The 24,863-nt window shown below is 41.6% G+C and overlaps 1 protein-coding gene across 3 annotated transcripts in view; it reads right to left on the bottom strand.

The window, feature by feature from the left end:
- CORIN (corin, serine peptidase) overlaps positions 1-24,863 on the bottom strand; it is a 244,707-nt gene that overhangs the window by 50,247 nt on the left and 169,597 nt on the right. For all 3 annotated transcript variants that reach the window (XM_077757822.1, XM_077757821.1, XM_077757823.1), the window contains exons 10-13: positions 23,019-23,126; positions 14,463-14,694; positions 10,048-10,193; positions 9,164-9,271 (exon numbers count right to left, since the gene is read on the bottom strand). In XM_077757822.1, the coding sequence (XP_077613948.1) occupies positions 9,164-9,271; positions 10,048-10,193; positions 14,463-14,694; positions 23,019-23,126 (594 nt within the window). The remainder of the gene's footprint in view (positions 1-9,163; positions 9,272-10,047; positions 10,194-14,462; positions 14,695-23,018; positions 23,127-24,863) is intronic.

The following is a 24,863-nucleotide window of genomic DNA, read 5'->3' as shown; positions in this document are numbered from 1 at the left end:
TGCACTGACAGCACGGAGACTGCTTGGGATTCTCCCTCTCCCTCTCTCTCTGCCCCTCCCCAACTCACAGGCTCATAGTCTCTCTCTCTCTCTCTCATAATAAGCAAATAAACATTTTTAAAAAAAAGGTTTGACTTCTGTATACTATGAAAACTGTAATTTTGAGAGTAGAAATACTCTCTATAAATATAAATAGGACAGCTTTCCTAAGAGATCAAAAGTGACATATGGGACATGGAGAAAAATATGGAAAAGCAGCTATACCCCAATGCTCATCTTTAGCTGTTCTTTTTGCCTTCTGAGTCAATTTGCCAGCGCATTAGACACATCTATGAGATGATAAGTTATGCTTTGAGTAAATACGCCAAAACCTAGTGATTTAGATGCATATTATCTTAAAATGTAATTTCAGTCAACAAATGGAAAGGCTATCTGTGTGTTTAGTAAGAGGCGCCTCCTACGGCAAATACCTACAAGACTAATTTAAGAGCCAGGTACGAGAGCTGTCACTTCAGTAACATAGTCTAAGAGATCTAAGGATGTCAACTTCATCAATTAATATGAGAAATAAATGCAATTTGCACAAGATCAGGACCATCAGCTTGAACTGTAATTTGCCTATTTAATAGCAAGTACTTGCAATGAACTTAAAAAATACCATTTGCATCAAAAGCAGTGCATTTCATACATCTGTTAAAACATGCCAAGAGTCTAATGCGTTCTTGTCACTCCAGAGGAATCCATGGTCCTTACCAGGCTGCTAGGTGCATGAAGGAGGAGTCCACATGCCATTCATCTTTGGCTTCCCCTCACCCCCCATGCCACCATAGCGCGAGCCCTCGGCAGGCCTTCAACCCATGTGCATTTTAAATGGAACTTCATTTCATGTAAGGAACAAAAAGTCTCTTCTCTTCCCAAGAAAAGATAATTTAGTTTAAGGTGAGTGAAATGCAAAGCCGTGATCAAATAAGGACTTTCTTAAAAGACGCTATTTCCCGTTTGACCTACTACAAATAATTCAGAGAAATTTTGTGGGTGATTGACTCAAGTTTATTGGAATCCATTGTTAGAAAAAAATCTACTTTTATCAAAATTCCCACTGAAAACAGTTATCAAAATAAGTCACTAGAAGATAAATTTTTATTACGAGCTAAAATTAGATTTAAAGTGTTTCACCATTCAAAACTATAGGAAATAAACAGTGGGGATGTTTCACTAGCTGTACATCTGGAAGAGTCTTAGGTCCAGAGATGTCTATTCTGGGAACTCATAGGTATAGTATGGAGTTTTAGCTAGCAGAGGATACAGACATCACCTGGGTGTTCCGACAATAACAGCCTCATCAGTCTCGTTATAAACATCACCACTTGCTAGTAGATGATGAGAGAAAACAGCAAGAGCCTTTCTGATTATTCACAAGGTATCCTTCCTAAAAGTCTTGAGACTGTGGACCTTTGGAATGGGCTGATGAAAGACCACAGAAGTAAGGGACATAAATAAGGCCTGCATTCTCAATAGTAATAATAATAATGATAATAATAATAAGATAGAATTCATTATCCACTATAGATACACATAATAAATATTCATTTTTAAAAAAGTATTCAGTGTTCAAATTTCTTTTTCTTTCTTTCTCTTTTTTTTTTTTTTTTTTAGAGAGAGAGTTCAACAAGGAGAGGGAGAGAGTGAGAGCAAATCTCAAGCAGGCTCTATGCTGAACATGGAGCACAACACAGGGCTCAATCCCACAACTCTGGGATCACGATCTGAACTGAAATCAGACTCGGACGCTCAACCAACTGAGTGATCCAGGCTCCCCAGTTTTAATTCTTCCAATAACCCCACAATAGCAGTATGTCAGTGTGAGGATCATTGTTTTATAAGTGAGGAGAATGAGATTTAGAGGAAATAAATCAGTTGTTCCAAATCACAGCCTTATAGAGGAAGACCCAGTTGGGATCTGGGTGCAAGGCTTTAGCTGCAGTCCTCTGCAAAATGAGAATGTACAGTACAAGGGGTAAGGGGTAGAAAGCAATTTGAATCCTAGCTCTGATTTCACTAGCTGTGTGACTCTGGATAGGTTACTCAACCTCTCTGAACCTCAGTTTCAATATCTCTAAAATAGTAATAATAATGCCTACTACATAGGGTTGCTATACAGATTAAATGAGTTCTCTCTAAGCATTAGCTTACCCTTCTGTATCTTCTCTTCTCTCATAAAAGTTTGTGTGGCCTCATACCTCTTTTGTGGAATTATGATGAGCATACATGAAATAGGATGAAGACGTCAAGACATTAGTCATAGGGAAGATGGTATTATTATTTTGTGAAGGAACCACTGTCTTTAAAGTGACTTTTTGGTGTAATTATGTTTTTTTTTTTTTTTTATTTCTAGGAAAGAGAGAGAGAGAGAGAGAGCGAGAGCGTGAGCAGGGGAGGGTCAGAGAGAGAGGGAGTCACAGACTCTGAAACAGGCTCCAGGCTCTGAGCTGGCAGTCAGCACAGAGCCCGACGCGGGGCTCGAACCCACGAACCGCTAGATCATGACCTAAGCGAAAGTCGGACGCTTAACCGACTAAGCCACCCAGGCGCCCCGGTGTAATTATGTTTTAAATGTATGTCTTAAAATGAAAAGAGTGTGACTCCACTAAAAATTAAAGGCATATATGGTGGCGCCTGGGTGGCTCAGTTGGCTAAGCGTCTGACTTTGGCTCAGGTCATGATCTCACGGTTCATGGGTTCCAGCCCCGGGTCGGGCTCTGTGCTGACAGCTCAGAGCCTGGAGCTGCTTCCCATTCTGTCTCCATCTCTCTCTGCCCCTCCCCTGCTCATGCTCTGTCTTCTCTTTATCTCTCAAAAATAAATAAACATTAAAAAGTTAAAAAAAAAAAGACGGATATGGATGGGGTGGGAAGTTTAATGGAGTTTCAGGTTATGAAACCACATAATGGTTTATGTCAGAATGATAACCACCACCACAGAGATGATGACAAGCCCCACTCATGGAGATGCTGGTGTGTGGCTAAAGTGACCAGCCCAGCCCAGCTTACCCAAGACCTGCCTGTTCTGAGCACTAACTGTCCCTCATTCCAAAACCTTCCATCGGGCCCAGGAAAACAAGATGTTTTTTCACCCTAAGTGTGCTAAGGTTTGTGCTGGGTTGTTCGCTTACTCTAGCTCTCATTTTCACAAAAACTCTGTGAAGCAGCAGGCCTCCTACCAGAGGCAGGTCCCACCTGAACTTGGGCACCATCTTGGGGTTTTTTCCTCTCTACCAAGAAAGTTGTCATCACAGGTAAAGGCAGCAAACACCTTAAAGCAGATGCTTCTTATATTGGAAGAATCTCTCAGGCAAATATAAGGTGAGAAGTTTGGCTCATTAGGTCTGCTAATTTGAGCTATAAGAAATAAAATATATCTTCAGGGAAGAGTGCCTGGGTGGCTCAGTCGGTTAAGCATCTGACTCTTGATCTTGGTTCAGGTCATGATCTCAAGGTTCATGAGATCGAGCCCCACATTGGACTCCGAGCTGGCAGCACGGAGCCTGCTTGGGATTCTCTCCCTCTCTCTCTGCCCCTCCCCTCCCCTCTCTCCCTCTTTCTCAAAATAAATAAAATAAACATATATATATATATATTCAGGGAGGAACTGGTCAGAAGGCAAGAGGCAAGGTGAATCTAGGGACACCTGGGTGGCTCAGTGGGTTAAGCAACCGACTTCAGCTCCGGCCATGATCTCACAGCTCCTGGGTTCAGCCCCCCATCGGGCTCTGTGCTGACAGCTCAGAGCCTGGAGCCTGCTTCAGATTCTGTGTCTCCCTCCCTCCCCACTCATGCACACTCTCTCTCTCAAAAATAAATAAACATTAAAACAATTTTAACAATTAAAACAATAAAACATTAAAACAATAAATAAAGCATTTAAAAAATTTAAAAATTAGAAAAAAGCGGCCAGGTGAATCTGCACCCTGGGGCTGCTGGGGCCAGACCGGGCGGGAAGCAGCCATCTTGGGCCTGCACGGGAAGCTGCAGCAATGAGGCTCGAGGCCCCTGCAGCGCGGGCAGCCCTGGGTGACGGAGCTCCAGTCTCAAGGAGCAGCAGCAGCTCCTGCAGGACAGCAATGCCAGCACAACCAGTAGGGCTCGCGGGTCCTCAGCAGCCCCTCCCAACTCCTCCCCTGTTTAGGGGTGACATCCCCATGTCATCCTCTTCAACATGTGCTGGCTTAGCATGCTCCGTGGAGGCAGGATGGGGAAATAGGAAGGGCTTTAAACTGCAGGCTGGGGGCTGCCTTCCATGACTCATCCCGGAGAGGGGGGCATCTGCCTCCAGAGAAGCTCAGCCTCCAGGATGAGAGAGCACCCTGCTGCTCGTGTCTACTGTGTGGCCAGGGGCTTTCCCCAGCTCGTGCTTTGGACAAGACACACCAGCCTCATCTCCTCTGCCGTAAACAAGACCTTGGTCTGTCAGCGACAAGACCAAAGACAGGACTCCTTCCCTCAAGGGAGATCCCTGGGGTGACCTTTGAGGGGAGTTGCCCCCCAAATGTGCTAGCCCCGTGGCAGATGGGTGCTTGGTTACTGCCTTCTGAGGAATGAGTAAAGGCACGGAGTAAGCATTCCAAGCTCCGGAGGACAAAGTGGGTGTTCTCTACCCTTTGTAGGCGAGGAAACAGAGGCCCGGAGAAATTAGTGACTGGCCAAAACTCACACAGCCTCTAGGTGCTGAGTTGGGATTTAAATCCAAGTCTCGGTCTACACAGAGCACCCCCTGACATTTCAAGCTGCCTGCCCAACATGCCAAATAAAACAGCAAAGCAGGGAACCAAGCAGCAAAACAGCTGAAGAGAAAGCCCATTTGTGGGTATCCGGCGTGAAACTTGGGTTATGCTAGTTACAGAGCAGAGTCGGGGTCTTCCAGGAGCAAAGAGAAAGAGAGTCATGGAGACTCCTATTTGCTAAAAATGCCAGGTAAGCCATTCTCTGTGAGAAGTCATAGAAATACTAGTAAAGAGTCCAAAGGGCTAGGAAAAAAAGGCCTTTTGGAAAACTTTAAAAATCAGCCCGTCACCCCACAAATATCAGGGTCAGAGGCTTTGAACGCAGCCCAAAGGGGTTTTGATCCTGAGAAAAGATTATAGTTGAAAATTTTATTTTATTGAGCCCAACAATTTAAAAAATTTTCTCAAGGTGTATTCATTTTTCAGAGACAGAGAGAGACAGAGCATGAGGCAGGGAGGGGCAGAGAGAGAGGGAGACACAGAATCTGAGGACGGCTCCAGGCTCTGAGCTGTCAGCACAGAGTCCAATGTGGGGCTTGAACCCAAAGACCGTGAGATGATGATCTGAAGTCCGACGCCTAACCAACTGAGCCACTCAGGTGCCCCACTGAGCCCGGTGAGTTTTAATCATTTGAGGATAAACAGAAAGGCACTTAATGACACTTGAGTATTTGTATTGTTGTCGGTCTCTCTCCATATGGTGTATATTCTTTTGTATAGAATAGAGATCAGTTAGTCATTGTAATGCTGCATTTATGTAATAAAGGGTTTTATTTTGACAGTATATATAATGAAGCTGTCTTAGCGCTCTTCCCATATAACTGTCCCATTGAAAACACAGTGCTGCCCCTATCACCTGGCTCCTGTGGTAGCCCACTCAAACTGTGGACATAGAGTTAGCAAAATCTAATCTCAAGTCTCACAAACTCAAATCTATGCATGAAGGCAAAGTCCAGAAATGTAATCCATTGTTATTTCCCTCAGCTCGCCTTTCTTTTATGCCATTCCTGTTCAATTCTTGGCCCAGATCTTCACCTTTTCCTTCACTGTTTACTATCAGTGCTTGGAAAAGGGTATATTGAAAATCAACTTATTTCATCCAGTTGCTACTTTGACAGTTCTGTCCATATAATTTATGTTCGATTAATGGCAAAGCATCAGCTTTTAAGACAACGACGTACTTCTGTACTGACACAGCAGTGGCTCTATAAATCGCTCCCACTTTCCAGGCTTCCCTCCCGTGGAGCCATTCTGGCATGATGTGTTCAGATTTGCCCAATTCTTCCAAACAGTAGCTGAAAACATCTCTAATACTGGCAGTGTCTTCAACGGCAGTTTACGTTAGCAATTACACAGTCCAAACAACTTTAACAAAAATTTGCCACACGAGCAGATGACGCTTCAGAGCAGCATTGGTCATTTGCTAAAGCCTAACGCATGGACAGGTATCCCTCTCTTTTCGAAAGTTCGCAACACGCCACTTGGCTTTTAGGAAAGTCCTACTAGCAACTGTTTTCACTGACCAAACGAAATGGGAAGAGGATTGTCGCTTTCATGAAAAACAGCGAAAAGGGAAAAAAGGAAAATAGCTTCAGCGAGTTAAAAAGAATAACAGCTTCAGCATTTGTTTTGCAGCGGGGCTTTACGCAGGCACCGTACACCCCGAGCAGCGGGTAGCGCCCCCACGCCCCTTCCCTGGGAACTACACTCAGCGTCAAGCCACCGTAGCTCTGACCTTCGTGAGCATCTCTGCTCTGTCTTGATTTATTTTGTACATCCACTAACAAGATGTGTGGTAGGTATCAGAAAGCCTAAAGGAGGATATTTTTAGGGTCTGGGTACACTCAAAATGTTTTCTGCCTAAATCAATGGTAGTTGCTTCTTCATTTCACACAATTTTGGCTTATGAAAGTTTTTACACGAATGCTCTACTTCTGGATGGCAGGAGAAGTCTGTATTTTAAAAGCATATTTATAAACGGGGTGCTTTTTAAAAGCATATTTATAAAGCTACCACGTTTTCCTCCTGCAGATTTGCCAAAGAAACACAAAATAAATTTCCAACACATCAATTGTTTTGTAAATAAATAAGTCTTGTTTTGAGAGGAAACCCCTATAATGGTTTTAGAAGTTCTGGAGCATCTGCAGTGTGTGACAGTTCATAGTTAATTGTCACATTATTCAAGAAAGCCCAAGCCATTAGGCGCGTTAAGTTTCACAATGGACAGAATAAATCAAAACTATATGAAGCTCGAGGTGAAAGCCAGCTTCACTAGCGCTGGTGTTTGCATTGCTGGATGGTACCATGCCTACCCACAGAAATGGAGGGACAGACTGAAAAAATGAGAAATGGGAGCTGAAAGATTTCCCCAGAGTCCTTCATTGGGCCCTCCTCAACAGGACTTCTTTATTTCATTGTAAGTGTCTTATTCTCCCAGAGTATCATACATGCCCATTCAAATGTGTACATACATCCCAAAGGGAAATGTATGGAACATTTCCATCATCGGTCACTTTGAAAAACTTAGTAAGAGTTTTCTCATAACTGGATACTGTCGGAGCAATTAATGTAAGTCTGAATGTATTCCCTTCTCTCCCATTTTTAACTTTCCTTACCTAGAGCTGTCAGTAGTGCCATCAATATATTGAGTATTGATAGGGATACAACAGATTCTATCCTTCTGGTGTGAACTGATTGCCTTTAATTGTGCGAACAAAGTATTGATTAAAAAAACAAAAACAAAAACAAAAAAACCTCCTTACCTAACTAGAAATCTGATACTTTAGGGTCATTTAAACCCAACAGCGCTTTGAATTTCTTTTTGCAGAATATATCCTAGGACTCCGACCATTTAAAACTAAGTTTTTACATTTCTCAAATACTTAGCCCCCTACTGATAGACTTAATCCCCTACTTAGATATAGGTCCAGCCAGCCCAGTGGAGTGCCGTGTAATCTGTTTACGTAATCAAAGCTAATCTATTTTATTTTATTTTTAATTTTTTTTTACATTTATCTATTTTTGAGAGACAGAGCACAAGTAGGGGAGAAGCAGAGAGAGAAGGAGTCACAGAATCCAAAGCAGGTTCCAGGATCTGAGCTCTCAGGACAGAGCCCAATGTGGGGCCCGAACCCATAAACCATGAGATGGTGACCTGAGCTGAAGTCAGACGCTTAACCGACGGAGCCACCAAGGTGCCCCGAAGCTAATTCATTTAAAACTGTATCTTGGAATACCATAACCCATTGAAGTCATAGTTTAGCAAACAAAGCCAATAGATTCTCAACAAATCACTTACATAAGGGATATTCAACCAGTTCGGATTTATTTCTCCACATAAAGACTACAAACAAACAAACAACAGTAGCTTCTCAAAACACTGGATGTTCTTCTCTAACAGAAATACCCCTGGTCATTGGACCATCATCCTGACAGCTCTGATTTTCTAGAAGATGCACTTGTCCATATTTATAGCAACTGATGGGGTTTCCGTGTATTGCTTGTGACATGTTGTTTAGACCAGAAGGACAGTGTATACTACAGAAAATTCATCTTGGGAAACCAGGCAGTATTTCATATTTCAAAGGCCAAAAGAATAAAATGATTTCAAAAGATGTATTGCCTTGTGTGCTTTTAATGAAAGCGTCAATTCATTTTTAAGCAGAACATGGTAAGTAATCATAATTAAACTATTCTTTGGAGAGCCTTTGAATCGTTTTTGCTTTATTCTACAATATTGCTTAGTAAAGAGCATTGCCCACTTTCTATTTCCTGACACATTCTGAGGTTACAAGTACAGAGGTTTGCAGGGACACAAAATGGGAATTCACTCCACTCAAATTACCATTGGCATTTCGGGCCTTTCCATTGGTGATTTTGGAACTCCATGCAGAAATGTCAGAAAGAGTTTTATCCTTTGCCGACAGAGACAAAATCAGAGAGGGCATGAAAATGAATTCCAATTAAATTTGAATGTCGGAGCCTGAACTCTGCCTGTGTATCTAGATGCCTATTTAACAACATGGAAATCATATGCAAAGACGCTATTATTCTGACTTTTAAACAGGTGACAACTGCTTTAACATCTCTAATAATAAAAATAATCCCTTACATTGTGAAGTGCTTCTCCTTTTACTGAGGATTTTGCACATATATCATCAAGGTCATAAACAGAAGTATAATTTAGGGAAAGTCAATAGAGTTAGCAGAAAAAATACCTATTAAGTCATACCTTGCCATTTGGTAATATTAAAAGTAAATGCGTTAACATTCAATATTCCTCATGTTCATGACTATCAGAACGGCTGACATTTTTAAATACAGTCTTTTATCTTAAGCAGGCATTACCATATATTCCAGAAAAGTGTCATCTCACACACATACCACAGTTTTCTTCATCACTGTCATCGTCACAGTCAGCCTGGCCATCACACCTTCTGGAAGCCAGAACGCACCGTCCAGAGCCACACTTGAAGTGACTAGGTGAGCATTCTGTTAAAAAAAAAAAAAGAGCCGTTTTATATTCGATACACAGAAAACCTGGGACCATCAACTGATTTATCTATTTATGGGTGGGCTATTGCCAAGGAGCTAGTCCTGAAGAGAAGATAGTCTTCTACAAAGCTGAGCCAACCAAAGTTAGCTTGGCTCTCTCTGCTTGCTGATCGGGATCTTTCTCCTTCACCCTTGGCATCGTCTCTCCTGTCGGTTGTTGAGTATCTTTTTGCTTTCCAGCAATTAACCACCTTCCCGAATGGACAACCATGTCCATTCGATGGATTGCCAGGGTCTGAAATAACCCATGGGGACAATGCTTCTAACTACCTAGCTGCTCTTGATGTGTTCAAATTGTTTCCAGTTCTAATCCTTCTACCAGGTGGGCAGGTCCCTGATTCCATTTCTCTACTTGATGATCCTATGTTGTCAAAGTCTCTAAAAACTTTAAACTTGAAGTAACCAAGGCCTGATGTTCACCATTACCTTCAGGACCCCTAGTATAATGGGCTCTGTGAGTTGAGTATGGTTAAGATAAGTACCTGGAAAATTACATACATCTCTGCAATTTATTTTTAAAGTGAAGACAATGTTTAACAGATCAGCACCAAATTCTTCAGTGTAATCAAGTGCATAGACTCACTCACCCATGCCACCACCTGATTGACAACTAATAGAATGCAACAAGAATAATAACAACAGAGAAATGTGAGAAGGTAGCTGATCTATTTGTCCATGTTAGATAACTCATGGTAATTAATTTAAACATTAACCTTCCACATCTGCATCAGGCATTAGGCAAGTTTGGTTGTCTGAATGTTCCTCTGGAAATTGACTGCAATCTGTATCTTCTGGCCACTGAAGGCCCACGATCCCAAGAACAGACTCACAGTGTTCTTTGGAGTGCTCACACAGTGCTCTGAAAGAGTAAGAAAGATTAAACACAAGAAACAGAAATAGCTACATCTGAAATGGTATGTTAGGCATACCGTAGGGTTCTAATTCTGCACGCATATGGGTCTATGTGTATATCAGGTGAGTGTGTATACCAATATATATAGATGCACAGATACATAACAGATATTCAGAAAACAAAAAGAATAATACTTCCACAAAGGAAATTCATGCCAGCAACATAATTTCACCAAAAGAAACTTCACTGAAGAAACAGAAATAAAACTTTGCTGTGTGTATTTTTATTGAAATATATTTCACCTATAACATGATGTATATTTAAGTGTAAAACATGTTGATTTGATAACATTTATTTATTATAATGTGATGATAGAACCTCTATCACATCACATAATTATCATTTCTCTTTTGTGGTTAGAAAAGTTAAGATCCAGATTCTTAGGAAGTTTGATGATTATAATACAATATTGTTGCCTATATTCACTATATTTTGTGTAAGATCTCCAGGACCTATATATCAATTAGTTGCAAGTTTATGCCCTTGAACAGATTCTCTTCTGTAGTTTGCTTTTTGCATTCTCTCTTCTGTCTTTCAGGCAGACACATTCTCCGATGCTTTTATGGCAAGTCAGGAAGTTCCCGACATCAGTTTGGAGAGTCTCCCACCAAGGGTCATGGAGTCTATACCATACGCTCAACCTCAGAGGTCTCTCCCTCTGGTGAACAGCCATGTGAGCCATTCCATGTGCCAACTTGGCTTACCTAAGGCACTGCTAGCATCACTTAAACTTGGACCACTAGTGTTGAAAAGCTTGATACCTCCCCAAACCCATCTATACTGAGCCCAAGTCAGCTAAAATAAACTGTGTTTGTTTCTTTTGCTTTGTAAAGAAAATACACACTAAGCATTGTGCTAGGTGCTTTCATGTGTTTTATCACATTTGTACAAAGCATGTATATATTTTTTCTTGAGGGGGAGAGAGAGAAAGAACCAGTGGGGGAGGAGCACAGGGAGAGAAAGAGAGAGGTTGAATGGGGAAGGGGCAGAGAGAGAGGGAGACAACAGAATCTGAAGCAGGCTCCAGGCTCTGAGCTGTCAGCACAGAGCTGTCAGCACAGAGCCATGAGATCATGACCTAAGCTAAAGTCGGACACTTAACCGATGAGCCACCCAGGTGCCCCTTGAAGAATTTTTTTAATATTTACTTTGGAGAGAGAGAGAAAGAGCACATGCATGCATGGAGGGGGAAGGGTAGAGAGAGAGGGGGCAGAGGATCCCAAGCAGGCTCCGCACTGATAGCACAGAGCCTGATGCAGGGCTCGAACTCACAAACTGTGAGATCATGACCTGAGCCAAAGTCAGGCACTTAACCTGAGCCACCCAGGAGTCTTCTGACTCATAAAATTTTTAGGGGAGCCTGGGTGGCTCAGTCGGTTAAATGTCCAACCTCGGCTCAGGTCATGATCTCACGGTATGTGGGTTCCAGCCCCACATCAGCCTCAATGCTGTCGGCCAGTCAGCGCAGAGCCTGGAGCTTGCTTCAGACTCTGTGTCTCCCCCTCTCTCTGCCTCTCTCCCTCTTTCTGTCCCTCCCCTGCTCACACTGTCTCTGTCTCTCTCCCTCTCCAAAATAAATGTTAAGGGGCGCCTGGGTGGCTCAGTCGGTTAAGCATCCGATTTCGGCTCAGGTCATGATCTCATGGTTCGTGGGTTCGAGCCCCATGTTGGGCTCTGTGCTGACAGCTAGCTCAGAGCCTGGAGCCTGCGTCAGATTCTGTATCTCCCTCTCTCTCTGATCCTGCCCTGCTCACGCTGTCTCTCTGTCTCTCTCAGAAATAAATAAAACATTAAAAATAAATAAATAAATAAATGTTAAAAGAATTTTTAAATGAAATTTAAAAATCAATAAGCAAGCTTGGCAAAAGCAACATTGCTTCATGAACATATCAGTATATTATTCTTAACAGAACATAAAAAAAACCCTAATAAACAAAATCAAAATGTAAAATTCATTTTGAAAGCCACTGAAAATGACAGATGTACTTGTAGATCTGAGAAACAGAACTAAAGTATCTAAAGGAAGTTCACTAAAATATTGATTGGATAACATTTCAGACTCATCTTGGGCATTTTCATATGAAACATAAGCCCTGAAATTATAAATCATGTGTGGATGTAAATTTGTTCCAGAGAATACTGCATTAGGGAAATTTTTTATACATATGAAAAGAAAATCAAGCCAAGCATTTTTTAAGTATTATCAGAAGTGATTATGCACTATCCTTGACCTTGCTTAGCAAAAGTGGAATAAAATTGAGACGTAAGTTTTTCACATAAAATGGGTAGATGTTTTATTAGGGATACTTTAAAAAGCATTTTCCAGAAGTTTTCAGAAATATGTATGCACAAGGCAACATTAACTTTTACTCTGTTCGGTTAATTTATTAGTTCCCCAACTCATTTTGAAATTTTATTGTTTCCTGTCCTCTATAAATGCCTCCTCCTTGTCATCCATTAGATATTGGGTATTTAATTTATTGTTTTCCCATCTGTCCACTGTATTGATATTACTGCTTTTTCTTAAAGCTCTAAGTGACTTCTGATCCCAACATAGGGTTTCCATAGTTAGTGCTCACATTCGGACAAACATGTCTATATATTCACCCCTTGATGGAAAACAGGGTGGAGAATGCGGCAGCCCACCTCTGTGACCACCTCTTGTAACGGCACCGTCTATGACTACACCGCAACACACGGCACAGGACAGACACCAACTGCCACTAGACAGTAGTGTTCCTCTCCCACCATCAGAGCTGACGTTCACTCCCAGCCACCAGTCAGAAGGCTTCACATTTATGCACATTCACTTACTCTCCCAACAACCCTTACTCTCTTGATTTCACAGACAGAAGTAGAAGACCCGGCACTGAGGGAGACAGAAGAATCTGTCCCAGGCCATTAGGCAGGGAGGGATCACCAGCACGTGGACCAGACAGTGGACTCGGGAGTAGTGCTCTTACCCTGAAGTAGGACATCGCTCATTCTAAATCTAAGCTGCAGGCTTGAAATCCTGCCCCTTACTTCATCCAAACAGGTAGCCTGGCCAACCATCAGGCCATACCTTATGTAATGTCCCTAACTTTTTTTTTTAAACGTTTAGTTATTTTTGAGAGAGCGCAAGCAGGGGAAGAACAGAGAGAGAAGAACAGAGGATCTGAAGCAGGCTGTGCGCTGACAGCAGTGAGCCTGATGTGGGGCTTGAACTCACGAATCGTGAGTCAAAGTCTCACATTCAACCAACTGTGCCACTCAGGTGCCCCTTTGTCTCTAACTTTTGAGTGCTATCTGGAGGCAGCATTTTATTTAAATTTTAATATAATTTATTGTCAAGTTGGCTAACATACAGTATATACACTGTGCTCTTGGTTTCAGGGTTAAATTCCCTTGATTCATTGCTTACATACAGCACCTAGTGCTCATCCCAACAAGTGCCCTCCTCCATGCCCATCACCCCAGTTTCCCCTCTCCCCTGCCCCCTCTCCCTCCACCAACCCTCAGTTTGTTCCCTGTATTTAAGAGTCTCTTATGGGTTTGCCTCCTTCTCCGTTTGAAACTATTTTTTCCCCTTCCCTTTCTGCATGGTCTTCTGTTAAGTTCTCAAGTTCCACATATGAGTGAAAACATGATTATCTGTCTTTCTCTGACTGACTTATTTCACTCAGCATAATACCCTCGAGTTCCATCCACTTTGTTGCAAATGGCAAGATTTCATTCCTTCTCATTGCCAAGTAGTATTCCATTGTATAGATAAACCACATCTTCTTTATCCATTCATCAGTTGATGGACATTTGGGCTTTTTCCATGCTTTGGCCATTGTTGAAAGCGCTGCTATGAACACTGGGGTGCACGTGAGGAGGCAGCATTTTAAACACATCCATGTTGCCAGAGAAAAAGGCAGATACACTCCATCTTCTGTTAACTCACATTTCAGAACACTTCTTGACCCACCAAAATGAAATGTGGATGATTTTATTGGATTAATGTATGTGAACTATTATCAAAGGTAGTTCATGCCTCCCTCATGTGGTACTTCAGTAATGAATTCAAATATTCATTTTCGAATTCCTATTTCTTTACCATTTAAATACATAATTTGTTAAATATGGAGCTCCTTAGCCATATGGACTTTGTCTAAATTCAAACTCAGTCTCTGCCCACTTGGTTCTCCCTGAGGGGAAGTGAGGGTGCTTGGGGGAGACCCCTTGGGTTACCTGCAAGGTGGGATACGCTGGCTTGTGTTCACGTCACACTTTGGTACCAAAATGGTGCAAGCAAAGAACATGAGGTATTTGTAACAGTTGGTTTGAACCAGTGCAGGGAAAAGAGAGGACTCCCAACTGATGGATGCTTCCTTTTGAGTCCTGTGGCCAAGGTAATTTGGATAATTTGTATGGTTGTAGGGTAAATTCATGCAGAGTTCCAACGTGATTGGTTCACATTGACCTAACAAGAAAACAAAACACACATACAGGTATATATCTATGTCTACATCTAAATCTCTATCTCTATCTATCTATCTATCTATCTATCTATCTATCTATCTATCATCTATCTATCTATAGTAAATTTCATATGCAAAACAATTTCTTAAAAACTTACAAAATTGAAATCTATCTTATCTTCTTTAAAAAAAAAAAAACAAAGACTGGAATGCAAGCAGTATATAACTTCCATCGAAAGGTAAATAATTTGGTTAAAGAACTACCAAACCAAGAATCATTTTGTATGTTATAGAAAGTCTTTTTTCATTTTTCCCTTGGCTCAATCTATCTGAAGGTGACTCTCCTTTGTATTTCCTTTTACCCATTTTGTCTTCTGATTTATTTATTACTTCTTTTTTTTTTTAATTTTGTTTTTAAGTAGACTTCATGACCAGTGCAGAGCCCGATGTGGGGCTTGAACTTATGACCCTGAGATTCAAAACCTGAGCTGAGATCTGTGAGATCAAGACCTGAGCTGAGGTCAAGAGCTGGATGCTTAACCAACTGAACCACCCAGCACCCCAATCATTTATTAGTTCTTAATGAATATATCCCCTCATTTTCACAGCCATTTAAAAAAAATCAATGAATTTGGTTAAATAAAGTTCGGTTATTTCTTTCTATACATTTTGATTGTTGATCAGTCGATTTAAACATAAGGCTACAATATTTCAAGACAAGAGAAGGCTGAGCTCTCATTAGCTACCCATGGGTAGGAGACAAAATACTAACCCTTCAGCTTGGCATCCAAGACTGTCTCAGACTCCAACCACAGCCTAACTTTCCAGACTCACCACCAAAGACTGTTTCGTCAGCGGAATTTCTTCAGTGACAACAAATATGTTAAGAATTACATGCGTCTGTGGGCCCGGTTAGCTCTTCTCTCATCTTTCCCTGACATACTTGTAATCACCCCTTAAATGCAGTCACGGTTCTAGCTGCCAGGTGTATACAACACCTGCTGCCTGGAATGATCCTTTCCCATCTTCTCCACCAGACGAGCTCCTCCTTGGCCTGAAGGCCTCAGCATGCTCACCTCTTCTGGGTAGCCTTCCCAGCCAACCACTCTCCCCCTCCCCCTCCCAGTAGGTGCTGAGCACCACATCACCTTAGGCATGTTCCTACCACACACTCATTGTCCTCGACTGGATTCTTTACTTACTTGTGTCCCCCACGTAAGTTAGAGATTTTTGAGAACTGAGACTTTATTTCTTGATCTCAAAGTCTGTACCTAGCACAGCGCCAGAATGGAGGAAGGAAAAAATTGGGGGGCGAGGACAGTGTCGGGAACCCTCCTGGGCACTTAAAATGCAAAAATCACAAAAAAGACAGTCCCTGCCATTAAGGCACTCTGCAATTTTTATAGGAAGAAAGACACATTTTCTGGTAGCTGTTGTATAACATGAGGATAGGACAGCAGTGTTAAAAAATGCTAAGAGGCCAGAGGGACCAGGCAGACGATAACAGCACAGGAAACCTTTCCAGGACAATGGGATTTAGGGAACTGCGGTAGGAAGTCTCCCTGTTTCCTCTCTCTGTTTGCAGGAGTCGTGTCACACTCCCGGGAGGTGGGAGGCAACCAAGCAAGTGTGTTGGTGAATCAGCCCAGGCCCACCAAAGACTCCGGGCCTTATCAAGAGTCATTATTCAATTAAGTTTAATTATTTGACCAAGAGGTGGCATGCATGCAGATAGATTGGTAATGAAGACTGGGGTGAAATATTAACATCACTCTGGGACCACTTCTCATTTTAAAGCATCTGAGGGCTTCGAGGAAATTACATTGATAAGGTGTCTGATGAAAAGCCTTCCTGACAGGGGCGCCTGGGTGGCTCGGTCGGTTGAGCCTCTCACTCTTGATTTTGGGTCAAGTCATGATCAAGCCCCACATCGGGCGCTGCACCAGTTTGGGTTTCTCCCTCTCTCTCTCTGGCCCTCTCCCGCTCGTACACGTGCACTCTCTCTCTCTCAATTTCTCTTGCAAAATAAATAAACTTAAAAAAAGCCTTCTGGACAAAGTGTAATTAGGCTCTGTTTACTGGAAAAAAATGTAACATTGCAAAGTTGACATAACCTTTTTTTTTAATGTCTTATTTATTTTTGAGAGAGAAATAGAGACAGTGTGAACAGGGGAGGGTCAGAGAGAGAGGGAGACACAGAACCCGAAACAGGCTCCAGGCGCTGAGCTAGCTGTCAGCACAGAGCCCGATGCGGGGCTCGAACCCACAAACCGTGAGATCATGACCTGAGCTGAGGTCGGACGCTTAACTGACTGAGCCACCCAGGTGTCCCAACATAATCTTGAGGATGAATACAGGGTGGAGAGAAAAGAAAGACGCAGAGGAGTGTGGGGCTGGTTCAGTGTATCATGTCCATTGATTTGTGAAAGAAGAATAACATTTAAATATTTGGATTTCATATTACAAAAAATGCATGTTCTTCATAACAATAAAAACAATGCAAGATGTGTAAAAAAAAGTTCATGGACTCCCTGCCCTCCTTTCTCACTGACCCTCACAGACAACAGACTGAGTCTGAATCCTTCCATGACTTTCACTGGCTCAGACAGGCATTTACATACAAGCATTTGCATGCATGCATTTACATACAAGTATTTGCATACATGTATTTACATACAAGCATTTGCATACAGGCATTTACATACACGCATTTACATAGAAGCGTTTACACACATAGAAAGAGGTTGCTTGCTTGCTTCTGCCAGAGTAGAACCCACCATTCCTACGATTCCTCAATTTGCTTTTGTTCTTAATTATTCATCATGACTGTCTTATAAGTCAGTAGATACAGCTCTAACCAAATTTTTCCCTAATTTCTTTAATATATTTTTTACAAAAATGGGATGACGTACACAGATTTTTGATGCAGTCCTTTTTTTCGTGTATATGCCTTTCCTTTCTATCTCTTCCTCTCCACCCTATCAAGTTTTAACGTTTTATTGGCATGCTTTATTTAGATGATTAGTAGACCTATCACATGGATATTTTTTTCTCTTTAATATGTGGAAACTACCACATTAATGATTTGAGATGAGATATAAGCTTTCAGCGTGTTTCAGAGCCAAGAAAGATAAAAGGATGGAGTTGTAATCATATATTATTCTTGAGATCTCTACTGAATGTGGTAAGGGCGACTGAATCTTGTTAAGGATTGCAGCATATAAACTCTCAAGTTCTATGATTTACAGTATCAGTAAGCTTTTTTATCTTAAAACAATGACTCACTCACTAGCTTGATTTATGACAGCCACTAGAGGGCAGTCGTGTTACAAACATGAGGATGTTTAAATCCTGCAGAACTGTTTTTAATCCAAGTTTGATGCCGTGCTTATCAGTACATTGTCCTGAACACAGATGAGGTTTAATAAATATCTGTTGAAAAAATATAATAAATATTTATATTTAATAAATATCCTAATGGAGTCTTAATGATATCCCACTTTTCAAAGTCTGAAAATATGTTTGTTCAATTCAACCTAAAGATGGAATTGTTAATGATGTTACGTCCTTGAAGGGATGAAATACTCTGAAGCCACTGGAAATCATGAATTTTTTTAATGTTTATTTTTGAGAGAGAGAGACAGAGCAGGAGCATGGGAGGGGCAGACCCAGAATCTGAAGCGGCTTCCAGGTTATGAGCTATCAGCACAGGGCCTGACGCAGGGCTCAGACTCACAAACTGCAAGATCATGACTTGAGTGAAGTCAGACGATTAACAGACTGAGCCACCCAGGGGCCCGTGGAAATCATGTCATTTACATGAGGAAAATGTTGTTTTCAACATGCACGGGTATATACAATATTATAAGATTCATCTTTGCCTCAAACTCTGTATTTTTTATCAATAATTTTAATAGCTTGATGAGTTTTATGGGGTGAACATCCCTGTACCTACCACCCAGATCAAGAAATTGAACTTTGCCAGACATCCCAGATGACCCTCCATATACCCTATCTTCTATCAACCTTCTCCTTTCTCCACAGAGTAGCTACTGAGTTCACAGTCACCACATCCTTACTCTTCTTACAGTGTGTAAGTGTGCACTGCATCCTAAATACTAGAGTTAAGCCTTGCCCATTTTTTAAAACTTGTTTTGTCTTCTCCATCCCTTAATTTTTCTTAAAAATTTTTTATTTTGAGAGAAGGGAGGGTATGCACTGGTGAGCAGGGGAGGCACAGAGAAAGGAGAGAAAGAGAGATAGAGAGAGACAGAGAGAATCTCAAGCAGGCTCCATGCTCAGCACAGGATGCGATCACAACTTTGAGATCACGACCTGAGCTTCAATCAAGATCCAGACACTTTGGGGGCACCTGGGTGGCTCAGTCGGCTAACTGACCGACTTTGGCTCAGGTCATGATCTCGTGGTCTGGGAGTTTGAGCCTCACATCAGGCTCTCTGCTGTCAGCACAGAGCACACTTCAGACCCTCTGTCCCCCTTTCTCTCTGCTCCTCTCAGCTCATACTCTCTCTCTCAGTAAATAAATAAATAAAGAAACATAAAAAAATTAAAGAGAGTCAGATGCTTAGTTGATTGAGCCTCCCAGATGCCCCATCCTTTTATTATTAATTGAAGTTTAACTACTGAGGAACCCAGAGATTTGGACTGTAGAGTGTGCCAGAGTTTGAAATTTGCTGACCACTCATTCCTGGTGAGTAAATATATTCCCCTGTCATTCCTATTTCCCGAACACTGGCAGCTGAATCCAGAGGGTTGATGAAGCTTCCTCCCTCAGGTAAGACTACAGATGCTATGGTGTTCTTTCATCAGAAGCCGAAGTATAACTGATTTCTCTCCTTTGGTGATGTCAGCAGCTGTAGATGTTCAGTGCCTTGACCCATTAATTCACTGATTAATGTTACCAAACGGTAACAACTGGTTACCAAATGGTAACCAATTAGTGCACCTAAATGGTAAAATTCTAATTCAATCATTTATTTTTCACTCATTAGCTGAGAATGCTTTTAGAAAGAGAACATTCCTCTCATCTATGATTTGCTCTCAAGGACTGAAGTCCTTAACCATTACACTGTCTGGCTTCCTTGCTGCACCTCTAGACAATCTGTTCCTTCCAACTAGAGACTGCAAGGAGATCTCAGTAAATTGGGGGGTCAGTTGGAAGTTAGACAAAGAACAAAGCTGTCTGTTGCTTCCTCAGCATTGGAGGGAAAAAAATCGTGAGTCAACATGTAGCAGTAACAGTTGACGGAACACTCTAGGGAACTTGAGAGTTCCCGGAGTATGACAGTCCTACTTGGCTTCGTACAGCTATGGCGCCCAACGACACAGAGAGGAGGGGGAGAACATATGCCCAGGAGCTGCTCTTTCCACAGGGTTCCCCAGCTGTTGGGATTGCATATAGCCATGTGGAAGTAAGGATTAGCCCCCCACACCAGCATGAGGGGAAATAACATTCCTGCTCCTAACATCTAAGGCAAGAATGTGTCTGTACTTTGCCTCCCAGGAAGGCATAAGTATGTTAAATATTCTGGATTGTACACGGCTGTGGGAATACTGTGAAACTTCAATCTTCTCAGTAAACCATATCATCAGAGATGTGGTTTGTAGTCTTTTTTTTTTTTTTTTTAGGTAGGTATATCAGGGAGTCTGAGATAAGCCATGGACTTCACTGAAAACTTTAAAAACTATGAAGACATTTTTTTAAATTCAGGGATGTCCCTACCCTTGCAGCCTAGCAATGAACAAACTGCTAATGTATCATTGTCAACCTTGGCTGTCTACTGGAATCACCTGGAAATTTAAGAAATACTGATGTCTGGGTCCTGGTTAGTGTATCTTCAGGGACCATTAGTAAGTTATATAATATTTTATGGGATAGTAAGAACAAGTGTCTTCAAGAACTAGAATCCCAGCAACTCCAGGACTAGGCTGACTTCATCAGACAGAATATCCACATTCTTCAAACTCACATTTCCATTAGTATGGAGCCAGAGAAAGACAGGGCTATGTAGTTATGCCTCTGAATCTAGGTAATGATAGTCTTTCTAACGGTAAAGATCTTCAAATAATTAATCACATTTTCAAGTGCATGATGTTTTCTGAGAGAAGATGCTCCTTGACCAACTTTATAGACATACCATCATGGAGCTCTTGGAAAAATGAGGGAAAAAAGTCTTTACTCACAACTGGAAGTTAGAGATATACACTATTTTTAATAACAGAGAAGGAGTGAGGGACCAATGCCTAGCCCAGCGCCTGGAACTCAGAAGATGGGATGATCAAATGTCTGCTGAATACATATGGGAAGAACCTGGCAAGAACATTTGTGGTGAATGTGGAAGCTAATGAGACCGTGAACGCTAGGAACATTGTTTGAGTGTATTTAAGGAATATAAAGAGAGGGCCGCCTGGGTGGATCAGTGAGCTAAGCCTCTGACTCTTGATTTTCACTCAGGTCATGATCTCACAGTTCATGGGATCAAGTCCCACATGAGGCTCTGCACTAACAGCATGGAGCCTGCTTGGGATTCTCTCTCCCCCCACCTTTCTCTGCCCCTCTCCTGCACTCAAAATAAAGAAATAAACATTTTAAAAAGAACATAAAGAGAAAACTAAAATAGTATACATGAGTAGAAAGATGGCACTATGATCTCCCATACCAAAAAGTTACCTCCAGGAAGGCAGAAATCGTGTCTCCCTTCTTGACCATTAAAGTGCCTGGTGCCCATCCCAGAGCCTGGAACATTGTCTGCACGCTATAAATACCAGTTGGCCATGAGCCAGAGTTCTCTAGTGCCCTTCTTTCCACTTCCCTTTTTGACAGGTGTAACACATTTTAAAGTTTTATATTCTCACATATTTCAAAAATGGAGAAAGTAGGACAATATACGGTCAATTCCTCCCCACCCAAATTTGACACAGGCTAACACTGCCCTTTCAACGTTTTTTGAATCTAACATTAAGTGCCATTCCATGTTGACAACCCCCAGAACTAATAATAAACACATATCCTGGAGATGACACTGTCACTGTTTAAAATTACTTATGCCAAGTTCAAGGTATAGTAAAGAAATAATTCTGAAAACCTTCCAGAGCAGAATAGGAGATAAAGCAAAGTGAAACAATGGACCCAGAACATACAGATACAGATACATACATGCGATATGTACACACACTTATTTACATCAGTTTAGGGTGAGTAAAATGTCAGTATGTCGTAATGGTTAGATTTATATCTATCTCAACTGTTCTCTCATATGGAAATGGAAAAGGTCTGGGGATTGTCCTCTTCCCTAAAGAGTTATTAAGTGCTCATGAAAATAAACAAAAACTCCTCAGTCTGGGTTTTTCACTGGCTGCCTCCCTCACACTCCTGTGGTTACAGGAGCAGCCCCTATAAGCCCTATAGTGACGCAGAAAGGTCACTGGGTAAAACTAGAACCTGAACCCTTTGGCCTTTCATCTGGGAGATGACCTTTATACTTTCTTGCAAACGAAAAGCTGACAGACCTGCTTCTAAACCTCAAGCCCCAAGCTGAAGCTGAGGCCACAAATTCATTATAAAGAGTGAAAGAAGTGAGCAGAATAGGAAAGTGGAGCCACAGAAAAGAATTCATAACTAGAAATCAGAGTCTTTCAGGGTTTTTTGATTCATTTTTCCATTTCCCAGAGAGTCTATACAGCCGTCTGCGATCCCTGCCCAATCTCTCTCCCCCAGGAATTCCCTCTCCTGAGAGCTACTTTAGAGAAAGCCGCCTGTTTACACCATTTGTCACCAAAGCAAATTTACATAACAGCCTCAAGATCATCCCAGGCCAGCAAAGTTCCCGGAAAGGTGAGAATACATTTTATTAGGAGAACAGACCTGCCACGGTTGTATGTGGCTGTCTAGATGACCTTCGTATTCCCTTCTTGGATAAAGTTTCTATTTTTGAAGCTGTGCTTTCAGACAGAAGAAAGATAGCATCTGCCCATAGATGGAGCCAAGAAAGTAACATATAGGAGCTGATGTTGAATCGAAAATAATGGTAATGATGTTAAGCAAGGTGGATTTATAGGCTGTTCACAATGACACATTTGTTTCTGATTTCGGTTAACTAAGACCATTTTGTTTCTTTTTCTGCTACCACACACAACCTTTAAAAAAGGAGAAAAGAAATATGCATATATATGTACACACACACACACACACACACAGAGATTTGGAGGGATTCCAGAGATTTCAACATTCTAATGTCAATTCAAAAGGAAAAAGCCAAATATACATCCTGATAAGGTGATTGCATTTGTCAGCCGCTGTACTTACTACAGTTATTTAGACTGTTGTTCGGGTCACAAAGGGAGCTACCGCCACATGAATCAAGGCAGGAATTGTAGACACACCTTTGGTCGCCTTCTTGACACGGAGTCTGACCTACAGTGGGGGGAAAGGCACATTTGCTTTCATCATCTGTAAATTCCTTACACTGGGAACGAAGGTATCAAGAATGTCTGGTGGAGTAGAGTGGACACAACTTTAATTCCCTTCCCTTCCAATTTCTCCAAAAATACTGCACCCATGTTAAATATGTAACTTTCTGGATTAATTTTCCTGGCAACTAAAGACAACATCGTTATTCCGAAAAGGATTCTGTAGGAATGAAGAAATAGAGGCAACCTAGCCTACCAAACAGGTGATTGCGGCTTTTAATGGGGGGTTTTATGTTTACATGGGTGAATAAACTTGATTACAGCATAAAATTTAAGTGGTTGGAGAGAAAGGCCAACATAATGATCTTGGAATTTTGAATATCAAGTGATCTTATTTTAAGGACTCATTTGCACCCAACTCTATTATTCTTCCCTGTAAGGAAAATCCTTTTCCTAAAAATAAATAGGGCCTCAACACCAATACAATAAGGATACTTTATCATGGTGCAAATCATATGCAGCTGCTATCTACATTTTCTGTCTGTCCTTGGAAAGTATCACTGGCCTAGCTATGATGACCTGAGAATTGGGTTTCTTGTTTCCAAATGAATGAAAGCAGTAACATCAGCCTAATGGCTTTTCCTTACGGTTTGTAGAAAGGAAACTGCTTTTCCCATTGATTTCCTGGTCATTTGTAGGTTAAATGGATAAGGTAATAAATTATTGCCCATTCTCTTTCTAGCTCTTGCTCATTATAGTCAGTTATTTTCAGACATGTCCTCTGGAATCTAGAAAATCTTGCAAGACATTTTTAAGTCTAAATAACAGTATGTATAAGTATACATAACATACTTCTTATCTATAATTCTCACACAATGTTTATTATACTGGACTCTTTCCTTCCCATTAATGTGCAACAGTATATATCATAGCCTTGAAGAAAAGAGATGCCATTCTTTTTTTTTGTTTTTACTATCATCAGGGGCAAACCATTTTTTTCAAGGTAAGCCAGGAGAATATCCATGCATTTTGTCTCTTAAAGGATTAAAAAAAAAATTTTTTTTAGCATTTATTCAGTTTTGAGAGACAGAGAATGAGTGGGGAGGGGCAGAGACAGAGGGAGACACAGAATCTGAAACAGGCTCTGAGCCGTCAGCACAGAGCCCAACGCGGGGCTCGAACCCACAAACCATGAGATCATGACCTGAGCTGAAGTTGAATGCTTAACCGACTGAGCCACCTAGGTGCCCCAGTCTCTAAAAAATTTTAGTAAGACAACCTGCATTCATGATTTCAGCTGGTATTGAGCATCCGCTAGGTGACAAGCTTATGTGACAGGTGAGGCATGAGGCATTAAAAGGTAAAAGAAGTGAAATGGCTTGCACTCCAACCAGGGCTATGGCCATGAACAGAACCTTATAAGGCTGTGTGATCACCGTGCCGCTGAAGGTAAGTGGAAGGCAGTAACAATAAGGGGAAAGCTTTTCAAAGGGGTTTTTAAGGCAGGTGGGTTAAGTTGGCATAAGAAGGTAGAATGGGTTGGGGCATCTGGGTTGCTTGGTCGGTTAAGTGTCCAACTTTGGCTCAGGTCATGATCTCACAGCTCAGGAGTTCAAGCCCTGCGTTGGGTTCTGTGGCTGACAACTCAGAGCCTCCAGCCTGCTTTGGATTCTATGTCGCCCTCTCTCTTTCCGCCCCTCCCCTACTCGCACTCTGTCTCTTTCCCTCTCTCAAAAATAAA

The sequence above is a fragment of the Crocuta crocuta genome, unplaced genomic scaffold, assembly GCF_008692635.1.
Source record: "Crocuta crocuta isolate KB4526 unplaced genomic scaffold, BGI_CrCroc_1.0 scaffold282, whole genome shotgun sequence".
Taxonomy (NCBI): Eukaryota; Metazoa; Chordata; class Mammalia; order Carnivora; family Hyaenidae; genus Crocuta; species Crocuta crocuta.
The sequence above is the reverse complement of the archived record's forward strand: the minus strand, read 5'-3'. Positions and strand labels throughout refer to the sequence as shown.